The sequence below is a fragment of the Lycorma delicatula genome, chromosome 4 (genome assembly GCF_047948215.1).
Source record: "Lycorma delicatula isolate Av1 chromosome 4, ASM4794821v1, whole genome shotgun sequence".
Lineage (NCBI taxonomy): Eukaryota > Metazoa > Arthropoda > Insecta > Hemiptera > Fulgoridae > Lycorma > Lycorma delicatula.
The window spans coordinates 76,647,460-76,671,832 of NC_134458.1; the positions used below are offsets into that span (position 1 = coordinate 76,647,460).

At 30.5% G+C, this 24,373-nt stretch overlaps 1 protein-coding gene across 2 annotated transcripts in view; it reads left to right on the plus strand.

Moving 5' to 3' along the window:
* Positions 1-24,373, plus strand: part of wkd (TBC1 domain family member whacked) — a 52,185-nt gene that overhangs the window by 15,716 nt on the left and 12,096 nt on the right. The window contains exons 1-6 of one of the 2 annotated variants that reach the window (XM_075363374.1): positions 4,462-4,583; positions 6,834-7,003; positions 16,774-16,873; positions 19,266-19,480; positions 21,841-22,021; positions 23,406-23,480. In XM_075363374.1, the coding sequence (XP_075219489.1) occupies positions 6,852-7,003; positions 16,774-16,873; positions 19,266-19,480; positions 21,841-22,021; positions 23,406-23,480 (723 nt within the window). In that variant the 5' untranslated portion in view covers positions 4,462-4,583; positions 6,834-6,851. Of the gene's footprint in view, positions 1-4,461; positions 4,584-6,833; positions 7,004-16,773; positions 16,874-19,265; positions 19,481-21,840; positions 22,022-23,405; positions 23,481-24,373 lie in introns of those variants that run through there. The other variant, XM_075363373.1, reaches the window with a different exon arrangement.

The following is a 24,373-nucleotide window of genomic DNA, read 5'->3' on the forward strand; positions in this document are numbered from 1 at the left end:
TTGGTCTAGTGATAAATTATGGTACCATATTCGAATTCAGGGATTTCTGATAACTGGAAAAGCCATCTGAAGAAAAGCAAAACAAACTGTTGCTTATATTTTCTGATACCAGGGAAAGTAATAATTGTAAGTTAAGTGTGGGTTGGTATAATATAAAATAATAGTTCTGTGATGTTCATGTCACTGATTCAGAGACATTCAAAAGAGTCTTAAGGAATCATTATTGTTTTTTCATTGTCATGTTTTGCAGTTTGGTAACAAAAAGTGTATCTCCTTCATATGAGCTATAATATTGATTAAACCTAAGTGTACATTAATATGCCTTCAATGTTACAAGTATAAAAAAGGGAAAAAGTCTGTTCTAGTAAAAATTGGAAGAGAAGATCCTCCCATATAACTTAAGTGTTAGGAATACAAGCCATTTGAAATAATAGGAAAAGGAATTACATTGAGCTCAGCCAAAAGGTTGGATGGACTTATTGACTGGTTAAAAGTAATATAGGCAAAACATACTGGATTGGAACAACCTCATTTAGTGTTATCTTTTTGAGGATATTTGATGAAAAATCTAAAGCAGGAAGTTAAGAACACAATTATAGATTAATTATTATCCCCAGAGGAATTGCTGGCTGTTGTTGTTAACAACCATTTGTTACGTGTTTCTCCAACAAGTAAAATGAATAAATGGATACTTTAGGCTTGGCTAAAATTTCTGCTGAAATAATACAAAAGAATGCCTAATGTTCTGACACAAATACTAAGGATAAGGACAGTGATGAGGACAGCACCAAATAACATTTAAAGGTTCATCTTACAGTTAAGATTGACATACTATTCGGGTTTTATTCTTTTATATGTTTGTGCATAATATGGTAACAAATTCTATTCTGATTAATGTATCTGTGATTTTAATCTTAGTAATATTATGTTCATTGGAACATATTTTTCCATGTGTAGAATTTTAGATTAAAGTGTAATTGTATTGTAAAAGTTGTATTTGATTGATTTACAGTTTGCCCTTAGTTCATCATAAGCTGTTAGCTGTTATTTAAGATTTTGAGTTAAGTGTTGACTCTCTTCCATTCCATTCTTTTATCTTCTTTTTTTGGTTTTGGTTTCATTAAAGATTTATCTATGTTATTTTTTTGTTAAAAATCTTATTTTCTAATTAACATGAATAAAAATAAAAACACTATAAAATTTGAAATGGTAGTAAATTTTAGCCCTGAACCATCTTATTTAATGTTTCACAGCTTGTAATCTGTTCAACTATTCAGAATATGGCATTTATTTACTAGAAATCAGGAGTTCATTCAATTCTAATAAACGATTAAGTACCATTTGTTAAGTATTAATTTTGAATCCATTCTCGATCTGAAGGTTGCAATACTGTTAATTATTCACTTTTGTTAAAAATAGTAAAAGAAAATATTTTTCTGTGTTTTTATGTAAATGTTTAGCTTTGTTGAGAATTTTTTTAACTGTTTGGAATAAAGGAATATCATAATTTTTTTTAAAGATATTACTCATTCTTTATATTGCCATAAAACCAAGTAACTGGTCTTAATTTACTTATTACATCATCAATTGGCACACTGCCCACATGCTTCTCTCAATTTATTAACCACAATGGAAGCTAAGATGTCTATGTTCATCTTACTGATTGCATTTAATGCTTTAAAAAAAAAAACAAAAAAAAAACAGGTTCTGATGAATTGATGAATTACTAGTTTTTTCTTTCCCATTTATTTAATAATTATTTGCAGTAAATATAGACTATCTGAAAAAGTAATAATAATACTTGTGTATTTTTATTAAGAAACTATGTGATAATGCGTTCTCACCTTCGTGAAGAAATATACTGGTTTTTTTTTGTAGTATACATTATAGATTTTTTGTCTAACTCTTTTTATTTTTAAAAACTGTAATTCATTACTTTATAATTTCTGTACCATCATCTGGTTCTGGGGCTTATGGCTTATTAATGCTTGTTATTTGAATTAAAATGCATTATAAGCCACTGCAAATACATGTTAAGGCAGGCATGAATGAATTGCCAAAAATTTGTCTTTTCTTCTTAAATGAGTGGAATGATTTTTTTATAAATAAAACAAATGTAACTTTTATTATAAGGCTATGCATCTTTACAGCAATTTGCTAAATGTAATTTTTGTTCTGAGCCAAAGCATTTTATACTATTTTCAGAGGTGAATCTATTAACAAAAAATTGTACTTGGATTACAAAAATCTTAAATCACTGAAGGTACTGAAATTCTGCAACTATTCAGAAAAGTGTCTATATGCATTATTATGTTAATGCAGTGAAGTATATTAATTATGTTTTGCTAGCATGTTTATGTGTGCTTGCCACTACTCTTGTAAATCCTAATATAAAACATTTTTCCAGTATTTCCTAGCCTTTGTATCACAACTAAGTGGTGACATTAAACTTACCTGTAAACAGATAGATTTTTATATTTTAAAGCAACACATACTTTCAAATGATACTTTAATAATATATCAGTACAGCTTATTTTTTTTCTCCAACCATAAATTACATATTTAATATATATTGGAAATTTTAAGTAATCAGTAATTTACTGGATTAAGTGTTATAAATTTAACTTCGGTGCAACTACATTGCAACAGCAGTCTGTAACCTTTTAGGGGCGTTGTGCTAAAGTAATGCAGGATAATGTCCTTGGCATGCCCCCAATTTGGGATGTTTAAAATTGATAACCTTTTTGTTCTTGGTCTGATTTACATTTATATAGATTTTTGTCAGAAAATATTTCTTAAAAATAAAAATCTTTATCAGAATTTTTACAAATGCTGTATCGTAAATTAATACTTTAAATAAATTAAATATTGTTTTTCTATCTTAATGACCCTGATAAAAACATGGTCTAAATATAAAAAAAAAGTAAAATATTATCTGAAAAGCGAAGTTTTCAAGAAAATGAACTTTAATCTTTGATAATACAGTTAATCAATGTGAATTTACCTGATGCATGCGTGTTTTTTGTAGGATGGATTGGTTATCCGAGTCTGTAGCAGCTTCAAGGTTTATTATTTTAATTCTAATGTTGGATCTAGATTTTTTTATTTTTCCACAGCTGTGGACAAATTTTTTCCTATCTCTTTAAAAAAAAATTAAACATTTAGTTATCCTGTTGTAAGATGCAACTACATCATATAGACTACAAGATATAGTAACAAAGAGATTTTTAAGTAGTCACATCCATTAAATATTTAGTGACTCATTATTTTGCATGCTACTGTGTTGATATTTTTGTAACAAAATTAAAGTTGCCATATCTCTAAAACTACTCTTGATTTCCTTATTTAATTCTTGGTTTATGAGTGGCAGCATTGTATTTAATGTATTATTTCCTACAGAAAAGGATTAAATTATTTTGTTGTGTTGCACCATCTGTGTAGTGTAATGATGTGGAAGTGTGTTATTACTTTTTGTATTAATTACATAATTAACAATGTTATGTTTGCATTAATTAATGTAAATGTAATGTAATGTACGTAGTTATTATTATTTTAGTAAATGTTAGCTCATAAGCAAAGTAATCATTTTATAAGCATAAGATCATTATAACATATTGAAGGAATATTGTAAAAATGTAGGTTGTGTTGTTCGTTTGCTTTCATTATAAAGCTATAACGTTTGCTCTCACACTGATAAAGTTATGATAAAAGATATCCAATTTCATGCGATTTTTGTTCATCATTTCCTCTTTGTCAGCTTTCTGTGTCGGTATGCTATATTCTAATTTTATTGTGCAATTACAGTCTAATCATCTGTTGTTTTTTTTTTATGAATATCTGAATCTAGTGCGCAACTGTGTTGGTTTTTTTTTTTAATGTAGATTATACCTCTTCTTTCAGGTATACTATTATAGTATGTATAGACTGTACATATATAGACTATATAGCATATATAGACTGATATAGCAGTCCTGCAGTTGGTCTTTCTAATCTCAGCCCAATGAATTTGAGACACTATTAATTGATCCCTATTATCAAAACTCACATGTTACATAGATATTCAGATCCAGTTTACCTTATAACTACTAATTTTGCAGCAGAGTTTATCTTATTCTGTTTCATCTTTTTAAGTAAATTAAATTAATTTTGTTAATAGTATCAATGTATAGGTTTAAATAACTTAGTATATGTTTTTAACTGCAAACAGCATAGAGTAAAACTGTATCTACTGTTCATTAACTACACTTAAACAATTTGTGTAGTTGTCAGCACATTGGTTTCTGTATCAGTTGGTCTCAAGTTTTATTCCGGGCAAGGGTCAGAATTTTTTTCATCAATCATTTCATCATCTCTTCTTTCTTGTTAACATATATATTTAAATACATGACCAAGGCTGTAAAGAAAAAAACTTTTGATCTGTGTTATCTAATTTATTAAGTGACTTTATGTCTGGCTTTGACTGTTTGATTTACTTTTATTTTATTCTCTTCAATTTCCGAGATGTTCTTCCCCAGACATACCAGTTGTTGCAGAACCATTAGGTTTTAAGGCCTGCAGTTTACCCTCCTGTAAGTTTGGATTCTGTAAGTTTTGTTTTAATTTTTATTTCTTTATTTATTTTTAATATGATTATTATTGGTATTACCTGTAGTCTGCATTTGTTTGATTGGTTTGCTTGTTGTATGCCAAACTTCCCCCTATAATTAAATGTCTGTTACAAAATAGTACTAAGTAAAACCTGAAACAGCAAACAATAATTGCATCTAAACAAGGTAATTTGTTAAAATATAAAGAGAAGGAATTCGTGTTATGCTAGCATGTTGTGCATTTCATGCACCTTTTGATTCCAGACTGCTCCTCCCAGACCCTAGAATGATCAATTATTATTTTATAAGCTCAAGTACTCATTCTTTATTTGATAAATTCCTTTTTTGTTATATCCTATTTTAGGCCAGAGCCACAAATTCAACAAGTCAGTTGTCCAATATCATTGTGTTTATGCGGGGTTCCACAATTGCGTTTCAAATTTCACCAAATGCCATTGTTTTGTTATCTGAATGATATAGATGTATAAGTTTTGTTTACCTGTTCTGAAGCATAACAATGGATGTGAATGAGTTGATTCAGTAACCAATAAATAAATTATACTTCATCGCAGCCCAATGAGGATGTTTGTTATTCTTTTTTCTTATGAAATCTTAATTTCTTCATCTACAATTTTACAAACAATGAAACAAAAACTACTTACTTGCTCATTATTTATTCAGTTTACTAGTGGTAAAAAGTTAATGTCTTCTATTTTGTAAATACGATACTAAGCGTGTGAACATTTAATACCACTTGGCGGTGGTATTTCTCTGATGAAGTGATTGCATTTCATCCTTTCTTCTGGAAAGTTTTAGTTTGAATTGTAGTCAAGTTTATTGTTTTTCATTCTGAATTAATTTTTCACATTATCATGCAAAATCTTTGCGCTTGTGTCATTAGTCATCAGTTCAAAAAAATCTAGAAAGTAATGGAGGATATAAGATAACATTTTAAATCTATTTTTTTTTAATGAAAACTAATTATTTATAGTACTGTACTATTATTTATTTATTTATGATTTAATTGATTTATATTTTTATTTTCATTAATAAAAAATGAAGTAATTTTTTTACAAGCAAGCGGTAATTCTTGATAAAATATATTGCCATACTCCAATTAAAAAAAATCCCTTTTGGTACGCTGGAAGGGGAAGGTAGATTTCACCGGTGCTAAGTAGGGGATAAAAAAAATGTCCACCTTAATGTTAAGAAAAACTTCAAATTTACTCAATATGACAATGGTTGCATGTGAAAAAAGTTGTACATGTTTAGCATATGACAAGCCCCATCTTACAGTTCCAGCAAAACTTTTGTTATCCCTTGCCGTAAGGGTTGGAATATCAAAAATTGTTTCAGACAAAAGTTTTAGGTAATGTTTAGAGGACTAACAACCACCTTAAAACCGATTCAATACTGTGCCTATTAAGATAGGTATGGTTTTTTGTCTTTGAAACTCCATTTTTTCCACCCCCTGGGCCAATGATTGGTGATATCAAAAAACTTTACTTAGATTAGTTTTAGGCCCAAAGAATAGTATGAATTTTAAATGGATTCAATATTTTACTTAATAAAAAAAGTTAAAGCAATATGTTGATTTTTTTTTAAAAAGCCACCCCATTTCCACCCCCATGGTCTGATTTTCGCCGTTAATGAACTTGACCGAGATTTTGGGTCAAGTTATTTTTAGGGCACAATTTTAAAGTGAAATGTATATATATATATAAACTTTTGAGCTGACTGTTTTGGAGTCTGGGGGATGATGTGAAATGCAAAGATATGTCTAAATTTTCTAGAAGTCAAATCATGGTACCCATTACAATATGTAGTTTTCTTATGAAATCTATCTAACAGTGATTGTGTATCCAGTAATTTTTTTAGGTGAAAGTCAGTAGTTTTTTTATTTTTTGTTTGAAACTATTACAAAAAAAAGAAAAAAGTTAATAACTGTTGTAAATAAATTTATTTTTAATAATTAAATTTAATAAATTTAGGCACATTATTAAAGTAATGTAACTTTCTAGTTTGTGTTATACTAGTATATTATAAATTTGTTTAAATGATTACAAATATCTGCAAGTAATTTGTGATAGTTTTTTTTTTTTTTTATTAATTGGTTATGGAGTTGTAACCTAAGTTAGTGGTCTCCTTATATATATATGTGCAATATTTAGACAGAATGCTGTTTTGATGTAGTTTTTAGTGTTTTATTTTAATAGATTGGCTACTATTTTTTGTTTTTACTCATAGGAGAGAAAGATTATAATCATGGCCATTGGTATGAGTGCGGTGGAGGATGAGGATGATATGCGTTTTGAAACATGCTCCGAAGCGAGTTCTTTGCCTTATAATGGTTCTGTTGTATCCACTGTACCTGATCGACATGGATTTATTGGAGGAGCCCAATATTCCCCCGATCCGTAAGTATTTAGATTTGTATTTCTTGCATTGAATTTATCACATATTTTTTCCATTTATAATTGTAGATTGTGCACAGTGCACTATCTACATATGTAATTTTCTAAGATTTGTCTTATTTTAAATTTAAAAAAAAAATTGAACGTTCCTCTGGGTCATAAATGAGCAAAGACGATTGCTTGATTTCTTAGTAATATATTAAATACTATTGTCAGAAATTAAATGCTCAGGATAATGAAATTACTGATAATTCCTTACTAAGAAAAAAAGAAGAAGCTATTATAGATAGCAATACTCACAAAAAAAATGAAATAGCTTGAACAATACTCACAAAAAAAATGAAATAGCTTGATGTTGCTGACAGATTCTTTTGATAAGGAATTTCTGATATGATATTAAATTTCATACTTCTCTAAACAAAATTAATCTGTATTTGTTATAGTTGTTTAACAGTGCAGACAAGTGGTTTAAATTTAAAATTAGACACAGGTGGAACAACACTTTGCACTTCTGTGTGCAAGTGGCTGCAAAGTGAATGTCATCCATGACTCCTATTGTAAGAAATTTAGGCTAATTATGTACAAAGTAGTAGAAAGGTTTTGTCTGATATCCATATCAGTTAATACATTTAGACTATTTTTGTAAAATATAAACCAATATTTAGGTTGTTTAATGCTTATTTCATAAAATTGTATCGTTTAAGCAAAATAATTACATTTTCATTTTAAACGTATCGTTCTTTTCTTTTTGAGGAGGATACTGAGTAGTTCTGTAATTCTATTTCACTGAATTCATACAGTTTTTTTTTTTTAATATGCTCAGATTTTTATGATGCTTCTTATTTCAGAGTTCAGGTTTCTGATTGTTAAAATCAGTTGTTTACAACATAATTGCAAATGAAACATTTTTACGTACCTTCATTTATCCATCCTGCATCTTTCATCTTGAAGTAGTTTGTTGTAATATTAATATTAAAATTAATAAACATGTAATTTCATTACAATTAAAAATTATGAAATAAATTGAGTGGTGTGATAGGTGTGTTGTGTACCTATACCTTAGAAATATCCAGAGACATGGACTAAACTATTATTATTATTAGTTATTTTGAACATATCTAATGTGTCCCAGAATGGATTGGGTTAGAAATGTAATTGGTTTTTTAATAATAGATTCTGATTATATATATCCATGTTAAATTTTTTTGATTTACCCTTTTTGATAGTTATGATGTGTTTCTCCATATAAGAGCTATTGATATATATCGTTAATGAAACATGTATTTTGAAATGCATCATAAAGAGTCAGAAGATGAATGAAATAAGGTATGTAAAACTGGTCATTTCCTAATGTAACTTGGAAATGAAATATTTATAGCATAAGCAAAGGTTTTTATTAAATAATTGTAAAATATGAATAACGTAATGGCTAGAGTAATCAAAGTAAAAATCTACTTTTACTATTCTTAGTGAATTTGTTTTCTCTTAATAATAATTTGTTTACATCTTTCATGCACCAGTACTTGTTTCATTGACATTATTATATCACAGTATTACCATGGACAAATGTTTTTTTTAAATTTATTTTTCCTCGACAATTGTTAAAATAATTTATGTTTTTTAAATGTACAGTTTTACATTTGTACTTAAGTTTTTTCCTACACATTTCCTCTATAATATGAGGCATATTCATAAGGTAAGGGCTGTTTGGTCATTAAAAAAAATTAACATGTGAGAAAAGGTTTTTACTTGCAGTTTTAGTTTACTACATATCTCACTTTTCCACATAATTGCTATTCAGTTCTAAGCACTTTTCATATTGCTACACCAGTTTCTTTAAACTCTCTGCATAGAAGTTCGCCTCCTGGGAATTAAACCAGTTGACAACGGCAGTCTTGAGTTCCTCATTGTTTTTGAATCGTTGTCCACCAAACCACTTTTCAAATGCAAGAAAAGGAAGTAGTCACTAGGTGCATGGTCAGGACTATATGGAGAGTGATCAAAAAGTTCCTAACAAAAATCTTGAATCTTCTCCTGGGAATTAAACCAGTTGACAACGGCAGTCTTGAGTTCCTCATTGTTTTTGAATCGTTGTCCACCAAGCCACTTTTCAAATGCAAGAAAAGGAAGTAGTCACTAGGTGCATGGTCAGGACTATATGGAGAGTGATCAAAAAGTTCCTAACAAAAATCTTGAATCTTCTTGGTTAAGACAGTGGTGTGATGTGCATTGTTGTGAAGGAGGATTACGCTGAACATCAGTTTCCTGTGTCGTCAATTTTGGATTGCACATCTCAGTTTGGTGAGCATTTTGCAGTACACGTCAGCTGTAATTGTTAATCCACATTTCATGAAATCCAACAAAATGACGCCCTTTTCGTTTAAAAAAACGGTAGCCAACAACATTTCTCATCTCGAGTATGGAGATTAGTTAAACTTTTTCTGTTTTGGAGAACTTGAATGGCACCACTGCATTGACTGTTGTCTCGATTCTGTGTTGGTGTAGGATAACCATGTCTTGTCGCCCGTAACAGTGTTGGAAAACAAATTATCTCCATCTTGTCAATAGCAGTCCAAAAACGCTCATCCACTGCACATTCTTTGCTCTTTGTGTTGTTCGCTGAGCATTTTCAGTACCCACCTTGCACACAATTTGTGATATCTGAGCTCTTCTGTAACAATTGTGTAGATAGAGGTGCGTCCAACATGCAGAAATTCATCTATCAGAGCACTAATCGTCAATCGCCAATCGCATTGCAGTTTTCGGTTCACGTGTTCAATGATTTTGTCGGTCTGAATACTGGGCCTGCCAATCTGCTCTTCGCATGCACATTTGTGCAGCCATTTTTAAAGTCTCGACACCATTGTTTAACTTTTCCTTCTTTCATTACTGTAGGTCCATACACTAGGCACAACTCAACTCCCGATGAATTTCAGCAGCTAAAGATCCTTTTGCACACAAAAATTGAATCACAACGCGCACTTCACATCTGGTGGGAGAATTAAATGTTGCAGACATTGTGATCTGCATTCACTGGCAGGCAAATGACTACAGAATCAAAACAATAACTGCAGTGGCCTTGTAAATAGACGACAGATGTCCCTGCATGCATGAAACTGTGTTCAGTCCCGCTAATATTTAAATATAAGCCGACAGCTCGTACTTTATAAATATGCCTCCTATTACATCATTTAGTAGTGATAGCAGCATATCACTTAGTGATTTCATGGTGCATAGAACATCTTTTTTTAATTAATATCGCAGAAACTAAGAGGATAAAATGTAAGAATAAAATATTAATAGACTAACCTTTCAATAAATTGGTTTCTGTATCTGTTTAAAGTTAAACAGTTCACATTATGGCAAGTGATTATTGTTTTAATGTCTATTAGCCATACTAGTCAATTCCCCTTTTAAAAAAAGAAAAGAAAATAGATTTGTCACAACAAATGAAAAAGTACCTTCAATGATCATAATACTAGCGTTAATCATTCATCAAGTTTGCAAGTTTATTCTTTTCTCGTATTATAGGCCTGTTGAAACTGATAATAAGAAATATTTTTAATTTGATTAGCTCTTGGAAATAGGCAAACAAGATTAGTTATCACACACTATGTATTAGTTTAAAAAAATCAAGCATATTTCTTTTTATTAACTTAATGTTTTATAGAAAAGATCTATTAATGTGAAGTTGAAAATATAAAAAAATAAAATAAAAGTTATTTCAATATAGGTAAATATTAAAATAGAAACATATTTTTACAATAAAAATATTTACTTGCTTTCTTACAGACTTAAATAGAATTATATTTTTCTCCATTACTTTAATTTTAATAAAAAGTAATTCTATCCTGTGTTTCAGAAACCACAGATAACATAGTAAGTGGATGATAACAAGGAATAGATAATGTTGTATTTAAAGAATTACATTTATTGCATTTATATTAAATTTTTGCGGCTTTTACATAATTTATTATTTAAAATTTATTTATTTTTACTTTATTTACTCATTATTTACTCATTATTTTATCTTTACAAAGAAAAAGAAAAATGAAAAAACATTTATGCGTGTTCTTTTTACAGAAATGTATAAAATATCTCTTTCTGCTTCATTAATTTTGCACTGGGTTTTCCTGTATTATTCATTAAGTTTTGTATGTGTGAGGTCTGATGTGAAACATTCCTAGCATGTGGCTATAAAGTTACCCAGGATTATGACGATTTATTGTTCCACCCTCCATTATGATTTATGTTCCTTTCATAATTTTTTTCATCAAAAAATTATGAAAAAAATATTGTATGTATGGGTGTTTGTTTTCAACCTCCAATTGTGCATCTAAATAAGCAAGGGATAGATGGGAGCCAGGTCTGTGCGCCATCTCCCCATCACAACCTCTGCCATTACCTGTTCCATCGCATCAGTCTGAGCTGAGCTACACGGGCATTTGAACATGGCTGCTACTATTGATGCTCCCGCAAGTGTGAGTTACAAAGTGTGATACGTTTGTCAAAAGCAGAAGGATGTAGCGCTGCTGAAATCCATCACAGAATGATGCTAGTGTATGGTGAAACTTTATGAGTGTTGGTGGTGTACAGGAATGGTGTAGGAAATTTAAAAAAGGGCGAACAGACTTCAATGATGTAGGTGGGCAAGAACGCAAGTCTGTTGCTACTGTACACCTGGTTGAGCATGTTGATGATTTTGCCTGCGACAAATGTAGGTTTATGATAAATGAACTTTTTGCAGAAATCCCAGAAATTTCAAGGTCTTGTCTACGCACTTGTGACTAAAGACCTAGAATACTGGAAACTGTGGGCATGTTAGGTCCTGAAAATGTTGAGTGACAATTACAAAACACAGTGAATGGCATTAGCCTTAATGTTTCTCATACTTTACAATAATGTGGGGGAAAAGTTTTTAAAGTCTATCATTACTGGTGATGCGACTTGGATCCAGTATGACAATCCAGAAACCAAAGAACAGTCTAAGCAGTAGATGCACACTTCTTCTCCAAACAAGCTGAAAAAATTCAAACAGGCATTGAGCAACAGGAAAACAATGGTTACAGTTTTTTGGGACCATAAAGGTGTCTTGTTGATGAACTTTATGGAGCAGAGGACAACAATGAAAATTTATCGTGAATCTTTACATCGCTTCCACAGAGCAATCCAAAACAAGCGAAGAGGCATGCTCTCGTCCAGCTTGGTTTTGATCCACAACAATGCATGACTGTACTGTGCCAATGTGATGCAAGACCTTCTCAGACAATTCAAATGGGAAGTTTTTGACCATTCACTGTATAGTCCAAACCTAGCACCTAGCGATTTTCACCTCTTTCAAGAATTGATTGCATGGTTGGGCGAAAAACACTTCGCCACCAATGAAGAACTTCAGGAGGCCAAACTTCTTTGAAGAGGGCATCGGAAAGCTGGTATCATGATACAACAAATGCCTTAATCATTTTGGCGATTGTGTAGAAAAATAAGTTGATACTGTACAACATTTAGTAATAAAATCATTTTATGTCAATGTTTCTTTTTTTGTAGCCCATCAGAGGTTGAAAAAAAAACAGCCCTCATACATAAAATTTTAATTTTCAAAATGATATCAACTTATTTTTAAATGGCAAAAATTGCTATGATCAGTAGCCATTAAATACCACAGCGTGCAGTGATCAGCATTATTCAGTGATTTATAGGGACAAGTTCACTGAACTGTGCTCTGACTGTTGGCATTGTACCTTATTTCACAGCCTTCAGGTTTGAATATTTTACTCCGTGAGATGTTCCATGTGTTACAATTCAAAAGAGCCATAACAATTGAAGGTTGTGTATTTATAAAAAGATGTGTTAGTAGGTTTCAGGATAAAAAATTTCATACTGGTGTACATAAAGTAAAAAAGAATGAGGCTACCCTGTCAGCCTTCTGGTTCCTCCTCTATCAAAATTTCTCTACTTTTTGCAAAATGAACATAAATTAACTACACAACCTTCGATTGTTACGACTCTTCAAATTGCAACACACATAACATCTCGGGTAATAAGCTATATTATATATTTTAATTATTTAAACATGTTGTCCTGTATGTTGAATTATATTTAGTATTTATAAACCACCAGATACACACATATAAGGCAAGATTGACCTTCAACCTAATAAGGCCTTTTCAAAACCTTTAGATGCACATCAGTTATTATAATACTATAATTACACTGATAGACAAAAAAAAAACATTTTTTAATATTTCTCTAAGTGTGAGACCATTTCTTTAATTGCTTTTTTGTGTACATTACAGATCTGTAAATACAATTTTTCTATCACCCTTAGTTTTAAATAAATTACATTTCAAAAAAAATTAAAGGGATATTTATAATTTTGCATGGCCATACTGGTATTAGAATGATTTTGCTGATGATTTTCTTTTGTAAATAGCCTCAGGCACATCCTGAATTAATGTCCAACAGTAATCAGCTAGTATGTTAGTATTCCATTTCCCTTTATAGCGGCTTTCCATCACTGAAATGTCGTGGTGGAAACGTTCACCGTGTTCGTCACTTACATCTTCGAGTTTGTCTGGGAAAAAATCCAAATGTGAGTGGAGGAAATGTATTTTCAAAGACATATTACATCCCTTAGCTCTGTATGAAGTAAGAAGTTGATTAACAATATTGTGGTAATTGTCGGATTGTTGTTTGCTGAGAAAATGTTTGCAAATGTCTTAAAATGAAGCTCAAGCTGCAATTTCTACATTATTTAACATTGAGTTAAATACATCATCTTTGACCAACTCTCTTACTTAAGGACCAACAAATATTCCTTCTTTAATTTTTCCTTCACTTTCATTCGGAAATTTCTGCCTGATGTACAAAAATCCGGGACTATCCTTCTTCATTGCTTTTACAAAAGTTTTCATTAGTCCTACCTTGATATGGAGAGGAGGTAATAATATTTTTTTGGGTTCAACGAAGAGCTCATGAATAATATTTTTCCCATTTGGAGTTAAGTTGTCTCGTTTCTTCCACTCTTTGGTAGCATAATATTTATCCCTAGCTCAGCTGTCCCATTCACAAAGAAAACATATGTACTTATAGCCTAACTGCATGCCTAACAAAGTAGCTATAACTTTCAAATCACCACATATGTTCCAGCTATGTTTTTTATAATTTATTTTTTCAAGAACACCTTTCATCGCATCTTATGTCTCTTTCAAATTAATACAATGAACGATTGGTATCAAAGGATATTTTTTTACCATTGTGTAGTAGAACCACTTTTAAATTATACTTGGACAAATCTATGGAAAGGCGCCAGTCCTTAGGTTTATGAACGTGTCCTACGTGCAACATAAGGTCATCAATATTTGTGCAATAAACCAAATTATTTTCATCAATAAAGTACTTTGAAAATTCTTTTTGTCGGCTTCGAATGCTTGAATTTTTTTGAAGTAAATTCCAACCTTGCAGTCTTGATCCTAACAGTTCTGCTTGATTTTTTGATAAATTTAAATCCCTATTAAATCCCATTTAATTCACCTTATGATGTAAGATGTGGCTTATTGGAAGATTATTCAAAATGAAAATCATTGTGTTGTCTTCTTCAGTACTGCCTGATTCCATTGCTGCTTTTGAAACATACATTCACAGGTGGCTCAGGAACTGGAGTAATGTCACTGTGGTACAGGCCTGATGATTGCAGATTCAATGAAGGATATTTTACAGTATGTTTAGATTTTTTAGAAATTCCAGACACACTTGTTAAATAAAAGTTACAATCTGGTACAAAATCCTTTGGTTCACACAAAACCATAGGTACACCAAATGGCAAAGCCTTCCTTGTGCCTTTCAGCCATCCTCTTAAATATACAGAACAATTAGTGCATACTATAGGAGGAGCCCATGTCTTATCCTGATCACCAATTTTACACTGAAAGTACAAGTGATTGCTTTTTTAATTAAAGGTGTAATGTTTTTCTGTTTTATTTTACCGTAAACTCACCACATACATAACAAAAGGCATCCACATCATTTACACAATTTCAAGGCATTATGACTGCACTGTTAACAAGCTTAAGACTGAACAAAATTAATTCATTCCTAAATCCAGTGCTTAATACAAACAACTCAGTTGTGTTTTCAGCTACATATTTTGACCTGCACAGACATGACTAATCTTGTACATGAAGGCTCACTTTTCAGTATTAGATATGATGCCATAATATGTGACTGTGATATGATTTAATTCATTGTTTAGTATTGTTTACTTATAGCTTACAAATTATGTTAACAAAGTTAATAAAAAATAAGCTAACAAAATGCAATGTAGGAGCTTAAAATGCTAACTATACGTTGAAAAATGAAAAAATCCTTTAATTAAAATTTAAACATTTTTCAAAAATGGTGGGTGATAGAAAGATTCTTATTTCATATTCGTTTTGAGCATCAAAAAACAGATTAAAATCATGTATCGCATGTTAGGAAACAAAAATTATGTTTTATCAGTGTTATCATTAGCATTGAGTGTCAACCAAGTCATGACTCACTCAGTCATGGGAGTGAGTTTTGATGTGATCTTAAGGTAAGATCAATGTTGCTTTATATTTGTGTATCTGGTTGTTTATAAATACTAAATACATACAGGGTGTCCCATATAAAAGGTAACCCCATAGAAAAAAATCCGCCGCAGTCAAATCTGGAGATCTTGGTGGCCACAAGCCTCGACCGATAACACGATTACCAAAGAATTCCTCAACGAAATCAGAAGTTGAACCTGCGTAGTGCGATGTCGCACCATCATGTTGTAGCCAGCAGTGTCTGTCTTCCTCTTCCAAGAGTGCAATGAACTGAAATAAAATATCCTGATATTGTTTTGCATTAATGGTGTACTCGAAAAAATTGGACCGATTATTTCTTTCGCGATATTGTGCACCACACGCCCAACTTCTGCGGGTGTAATTGTTTTTCGTGATAAACGTGGGGATTTTCAGCACTCCAAATTCTACTGTTTTGGCTGTTTACGTAGCCATCCAAATGAAACCGTGCTTCATCTGTGAAAAATAATGAATCCATAACATTAATTCACGCAGAAATCGACGGAACCATTGACAATATTGTAGCCGTTTTTCTTTGTCGGGCTCAAGAAATTGATGAACCGTTTGAATGCGATAAGGTCGTAATTGTAATTGTTTGGTCGCCCGATGAACAGTTGATTTAGACAAATTAATTTCAGCAGAAAAACGTCTGATCGGTTTATTTGGCGAGGCGAGTAATCAGTCTTTGATTTCAGTGACTGTATCTGTATTCAACACTGACGCAGATCTTCTGTGTTTCTTGTTATTAACAGAACCAGTCTCACTAAATTTTGCAACTAACCTTAATACTGATGTTTTGTTAGGAGCTGGTTTATCTGGGTACTTATGGCGAAACAAATCATGCACTGCAACCACTGATTTCGTACTGAAGTACAACTGAACACTGAAAACACGTTCATCTAGCGAAAACACCATCTTGTCTCTAGCAATACACTGAACGTTATGATTGCATTGTTGTTACTATCGGTACTGTTCTACTGCGTCGCCGCAATGTTCAGATGTTGGACGAGTCCATTTCAGTAACGAGTAGGGGAGTAAGCTTGACTTTTGAAATTTCATGGATGAGTGATTGATGGGTTGCGTTTTATATGGGACACTCTGTATATATTTCTTTTTTTTTAAGTTAGTTTTGAAGAATTAGTTGACAATTATTATGGTTATTTCATATTCTGCTTCTTGATGTAGGAAACGCCCTATCACCTCAGAAGTCATTTTAAGAAGAGAAAAGAAGTGGCTTGATATGATAAGTAATTGGGAAAAATATATGAGCAAGAACTATGAAAAAGTATGTATTTCATTTTTTAAACTTTTTATTGCTATGTTTACATGTGAAATTATTCATAATTGTTTCTGATATTGTTAATAATTCTTGAACAGGATCAGGAGAATTTAGTAAAAACAATTGAAATCTAAAATTAAACTTCAGAAAAAATTACTTAATATTACTATTACTAAGAAAGATGGGCATCACTATCTGTAATTTATACCAGTTTTCAGCATCAAGGTGCTGAGACAGCCCATTTTAGATGTATTCATGTGGTGTTTGCTGTGAATCTAAAATTGCTGACCGTAGTAACAGTGTAACGTTGGGGAACTGTACGTATCTGATAATTTAAGATTTAGTAAACTGTAGTCTTCTCCTTTTTTAATAATTGATTTTATGTATTGTAGTCCATTGTTTGGGAAATTAAATTATACATATTGGTATAAATGTATTATCACGATTATCGTTTTTGTCTTCATTTAGGAGTTCTAGTAAAAGTGCAGATGAACAATGCCAGTTTGTTTCTAACAATAAAAATGAATGTATTTCCTTTGCGATAAAAGTTTTGCAGCAGTTCATCAGCCTTAACATATTCTCATTTTAATTCACCTTTTAATTGCCTTCCTTATATTTTTGTATGCATTTTATAAAGCTATACTTGGATTTTTCTTTTAGTAGACAGCATTTTTAATGAGAAAATAAAAATGTTTTTAGTTGGTATTTTTAGAATTACGCATAACACAGAGATTAACGGTGCAGTTTTACTAATTTTTTTTCTAAACTCTCATAAAATATGTTTGAATTGTTAATAATCATCATCACTAGTTGTTATGGATTAGTAGAAATAAATGTAGTACAAAAACGGAAAAATAAAATAAACAAAGAACTACTACTTACAATAGCTCCAAAGAAAATTTTCTTCCTGTATTTATTATAAATTAATCAAAAACTAGAAATTATTTAAAGCCTTGCTATGAACTGTCCAATTTGAAAGCTAAATGTTTGCTAACTATGTCCTCCACCTAAACTCGGTAACTTAATCAGCCACCACACCATAACTATTTGGTTTAAGTAATAGATATCTCTGCTGTTAGTTTTTTCATATCTGTCCATTTTAAAATGCAAATTCAATGAATATCTACCTAAAACTCACAAAATATCCTGGAAGATAGAATCAGGATTAAGGGAAAGGAATGGATTGTGAGAAAGGGACAGTCTACTTATAGAGAGATTGTGAGATGAAACAGACTAGCTTACCCAGAAAAATATTACAAAGTCACTCCAGGTAGTATGATGAATACCTATTGACAGCCCTCGAGGAATAAAGGTGTCCCTAGAATGGGAGCTGCACATTACTGGTCAATAATTTAGTATTATCTGGGTCAAATATATCCTGCAAAAAATTACTTTTCCTTTTAAAATTGCTAGATATTAAAGATCCACCAAAATCATTCCCTAAGGAAAACCATAGCCCATCCTCAGAATTATGAGCTGGTGTTGTTTTTTTATCTGATGCTTTTTTAACGTGTGGAAACCTTTGACCCTGAACATAAAAATGTGACTCGTCAGAAAATGTATAATTTTTCTAGACTTTAGTCGTCTAGTTAGCATATGCTTTGGTCCACAAGAACTTTTTTTCACATTGCCAGTATTAAAAGCTGCTTTTTAGTAGGCCGATGAGCTTTCCATCCAGCTGCACGAACTCGGCATCACATATCAGTCCACAGTAGATAATTTTGGATCAACTTAACATTTTCTTATTAATAGCCTATCCTATGTTAGAGTAATTTTTCTTTTACGGCCAAATTTGCCTTTTCTTTTAAGTGAAAAGGAACCAGCTTCTTTAAATTGTTTTAAAATAGCATTCACTATTCTTAGTCCAACACCAAACTCATAAGCTGTTTGTAGTTATACTGGTGTGCTCAGAAACAGAAACAATTTTCCAATGCTTTCTTGGAGTTTTGTCCATTGTTATATATTCAAGACACAGAACAAAAAATATTAAATATGATTTTGTAATAAAAAATGAAATAAACTTTCACTAAACACTAGTTATAACATGACATACTAATTATAATCAAAAAACAATAACTTCACATTACAGACAACTTAAAGAATGAGTGTGGTCAAGCAGTATAGCCACAACATAGAAATGAAAAATTCCCTTTGTTTGAATTAATCTGCTTGCTATTGTATAAGTATATTTTAGGTCATTGGTTAGAGAACTGATGATAATGTTAGAGAGAGTAAGTTAGCTTAAGATGTAGATTAATGAGCAGTAAGAATTTAATCTTTCCATTCTTATTGTTTATGATCAAAATGGGTGCATTAGTTTTGATCAACATTCAATATCCAGATTTCAGTAGTATTTTATATATGCGAACATAAAGTGTAATGAGCTTTAATATTTCAGGTACGTGAAAGATGTAGAAAAGGTATTCCACTATCGATCAGGCCACGTGCCTGGTTATACTTGTGCGGTGGAAAATTATTAATGGATCAAGCCACTGAATCGTACAATTGGTATCTCGAACAGGAAGGTGATGCAAAATGGATTGATGATATACAAAAAGATCTTCATCGTCAGTTCCCTTATCACGAAATGTTTGCTAAACAAGGAGGTCATGGGCAAGTGCAAATTATTATTTTATTTTTTTGATAGCTTTATTTATTTGACTGATATTAGGCAAAAAGGCATTGCCATAATTTGTAAACATCAAAAAAAGTAATATACATAATTCATACAAAAAAAGAAATTTCTCAAAATTGTACATTGCTACAAAAAAATTTTTTTTACGACACTGCTTTATAAAATTTGGAGTTATTTTGAAAATCAATTGATGAGATATACATTAATATATGTGTTTTGTTGAATATAAATTTTGAGTACTGTTAACCCTGGAAAAGATTAAATTGTAATCAAATTCTTAAGTTTAATGTAAATAAAAATTAATAAATTAAGTATATGTTTGTATTGATTTGTAATTCTGCTGTATTACTCTAAGTTAAAGGATGATAAGCTATCACTTAGGAGCACTCGCTATTTTATTTATGTTTTCTCTGTTAAACAGTTCTTCATAAATATTTTATTATAGTTATATATGAAAAACAATTTCAATGGTGTGAACATCATTTGTATCCTGATTTAAAATAATCCATTTCCTAATGTAATTTGACTTGATTTTGTTATTTCAATTTTTTTATTTTATATTATTTATAGTTTGTAGATATTGCCGTATTAATTTGTTAATTTCCTTATGAACACCTAAGTTAAATAGTCTGAGTCATGATTGGTAAACGTTTGGTGAGAATTTATTTCATATACTACCATCACCTCTATTAGATTGATATTAAAGACAAGTACTACTATTATTTGTATATGATTCTAAATTAGGCCTTAGTATTTTAACTAACATGCTTTATTTTTTTAAATGTTGCCTTAAAATGCACTTATAGTATAAATAGCACTGTGTGCATCTTTTTTGTCTTGTAATATTTTAACATAAAACTAACCATTAAAAAGTTATTTTTAATTTGTGTAAAAAATCTGATGTTAAGAAATGTGATCGTTTTTCTCCTGTAATCATGGTTATTTCTTAAAATATTAATTAACAACTTACCAATAGTTTATTAATTATTAATATTTGTTTTGTGATTATCTTTCGTATGTGTGATGTGTAAACAAAAGTGTGATACATTTTTACCGAATGATTGTTTGTGTCACATTTTCTCAGTCTTAGAATAACCAAATATGGTTTAAAACTTAAATCACATGATAAAATTTTCTCAATTAGTACTCAGTAGTACTGTTGACTACAATTAAACATCAAAGATAATATCGTTTAAATGTCCACCATGGGCTATGTTGGCAGACATCGGTGCAAACATTGAAATTTCAGAAGCTATTTTCAAGCATGGGAGCTTCAGTCTCCTTTATGGTGGCTTAGTTGTTATCTTTTAGGGCTGGAATGTTTGCTGAATTATTAGCTTTATAATTCAAAACTTTATAATTCAAATAACCCAAAGAAAAACGTCTTAAGGGGTCAAGTTGCAAGATATTGGCAGCCATTTCACATCATTATTCCATGAGATAACACATCCAGGGAATCTCATGCGTAATAACGCGATCTTTTCTCGTGTTGTGTGGTTGTAGCACCATCTTGTTGAAATTAAGATTGTCAATTTCATGTAACTGAGGTTGTACAAAGTCTGTTAGCTATCTTTATAATGCTCTGCATTCACAGTAACAGCATGCCTTGATTGTTTTCAAAGAAAAATAGATTGATGATTCCTCTGGACCATAAATTATGAATGGATCTTCAGATATGAAATTGTTTTTTTTAGAAATAAGTTAAGTTTCTTACTACGTTTCATCTTCAGCATATATATAAAATTTGCCTGTGGCTAAATAAGTTCTTTGCAATGAGGGATTTTGATGTCACCCTAAATATTTTCATTAGTATCTGGGAAGAAATGCTTCTTTATCAGAAAAAGGAATTTTTGCCTTTAAAGAAAAAAAAAAATCAGCATTTATTATCCTTCTTGTCATAATGGAAATATGCATATAAGTTTTCACCAATTTCTGATGGTTGGTTTAATAATAATCAAATTTAAGATAAAAAATCATTTGCGTTTTCTTAATAAAAATTCCCATAAACTTCAGAACAACATTTTAACTATTAGATTTGAATTAAAATTATACTGCACACAAAAGAGGTGCATGTAATTTAAAAAGTAAAGCAGGTTAATTAAAATGTTAATAGAGGCCTGATTTTACACCTTTACAAAACTCCTTGTCAAATTTTTTTCAAAGTTCTGATAATCTGAAAAAAGAAAACCAGATGCTGTTGCTGGTTTGGTTTATCAATTCCTCTGACAGTCAAAAAAAATTAAAAACCCAGATGCTCTTGCCGATTTGATTTTTATAGCATTGATGATCTTCAGCTTGTTACATGATAAGTAAATATTTTCAAATTTTAACTTTTCAGGCAACAAGACCTGTTTAATGTATTGAAAGCTTATTCTGTTTTAAATCCTGAAGTCGGTTACTGCCAGGCCCAAGCTCCATTAGCTGCATTTTTATTAATGCATATGCCTGCTGAAGAAGCATTCTGGTGTCTAGTATCTATCTGTGACAAGTATTTAGCTGGTTATTATAGTCAAGGAATGGTAAGTAATTATATTTTGATGTAATTTATTTTTGCTATGTGAAATTTTAGTAAATAATTTGTTTGTAAATTAAAAATAAAATTTTGTAATATCAGATAAAGCATGTAAATGTATAGAATGTTTATTATTGTGTCTTTTAGTCCAAAAGCCAGTCCGGCTAATGAAAGAAAATGCCAGTTTTACTATACCATACTAAACCTTTTTTCCTTTTCTAAGTATTTTTAAGAATTTAAATTTATTTCTAAAAAAACCTGTATAGTATGTATAAAATGGAATACATTTTTCACCTTGTGAAATTTTAATGTTCCATAACTTTTCTAATAGATTGTTTAAAAAATAAGTGTTAAAGTGTAATTTAATAATAACCTTTTTTTATTTGTTTTATGCTTTTCTACTGATTTGTTTCAATATGGCAGCCATTTTTTTTAAAATATTGATGTGTTGGTCTCTGTAAGAATAGCTTTTTTTATTTTTGCACTAAACTGTCTTCTAAATAATATATTATTATACTTGATAATTTTAGTGCCTCAAGAGAGGCATGCGATTAACCATATTCCTCCAAATTGTTGAACTGCTGTTGGTAATGTTTTGTGTGATGACATACATCATAATTTTATACTATTAAGCTGTTGCAGAAGGGTTAACTTAAGCTTTATAATAGGTATTTAAAACCCAGTTTAGTGGTTTACATTTGCATATAAAAAACAATTTTATTAATTCTGAGGAAATTAGATATTTCTAATTGTATATCAGTTTCTTCTGAACACAATGAGCCAAAGATAAACTCAAAAGCCAGTGTAGCTTTACATAATTGACCAATCAGTATTTTGAACATTTTCAAAGCTAAATTTTTGTTCAGATAATTTTTATTGTGTTCTAATTTAGTGTTTTATTTAGTTGTAAAAGAGTTTTCAAAAGCCTTTTGAAAATAATTTTTTTTATGTTTCCTAAAAATGTTGTGTTTTTTTTCATCTCTGTTCATATCTTTACATCTGTACTGTTTACATTCTTTGTTTTAGATTATCCGACATCTGTAATTCACATAATGTTGTACAGGAAATGGGTTTCTAATCTGTACCAGTACAAAATGATATCTTATTTTAAAATTGAATCATTTGTTTGAATCATTTTAAAATTGAATTATTAGTTATTGCATTGTATCTGATGCACTATTAGTTTTAATGGATATTTATTTCTGTCAAATATATTTTTTGTCATTGATTACTTTGTAATTACTTGTATGTTTGTAGATCTTAGTTTTTGTTATATTCGAAAGATATAATAATTAAAGTGCTATTTTGGTATTTTCATTTTGATTTTGTTATATCTATTAAAAGCAAGAAATTAATTTAATTTTCAATAATGAGTATATTTTTTTTTCCAGCGAACATTACTTATTGATGGTGAAATTTTATTTGGGCTTCTAAAGAAAGTTTGCCCTACTGTTCATAAACATTTGGTGAGTTTTGAATTAAAAAGTAAACAAATAATTTTTTTTAAACAAATTGTTATTTATTGATTTTAAATAATTATCTCAACATCTTGATAGTTTAGTGGTTATTTTCTTGCCTTTGGTACCAGTGGTCCTTAAAAGAATTTAATTCTTAAAAAATATTACATTTGACCATTTTTTTTTGTATGCACTTAAACTTATACAAGTATTATCTCAAAACAAAAGAATCTCTAGGATGTTAACATTACAAAAAAGAAGGAAATAGTTAAGATGATAATACAGGTGTTCAACTTAAAAGAGGCCCCATCACTATAGTTTAGTCTATTAATAATAATTTGTAATCTAGTCTATAAATAATAATTTATTGGCAAACACTTAGGTAATAAGTTACAGAAGGTGTTGAAAATGATGTCCATCCACTTCTACATACTCGTCAAAACATTTGACCATGTCCTTGGTTACTCTTGTTAGCTGTACCCTGCTATTTCCTGGATGCATTGGTATTTATCTTAATTTTCTGCAGGGTGTGTGGATTGCTTCTATAAACAGTTTCTTTTAAGTTATCTCACAGAAAGGAGTCTGGACTAGTTAGATTAGGAAATTTTTGTGGCCACAATCCTGAAAAAATGTTTCTTCCACCAAAACATTGTGTAGCATCTCCACAGTAGAGAGAGGTGTATGGCAAGTGGCACAGTCCTGTTGCAACCAGCAGTAGCATCCACAGTTTAAAAAAAAAACAAAAGTCCTGTTGTTTTTGGGTGTAGGAGAGATTCAAAGAAAATGTGTGAGTTTTCAGTAACCCCTTACTATTAACATAACCACCAAGATGAAACCATACTTTATGTGGTAAAAACACTTGATATAAAATGCCAGTGTTGTCTTTAATGAAGTTCTTGAAC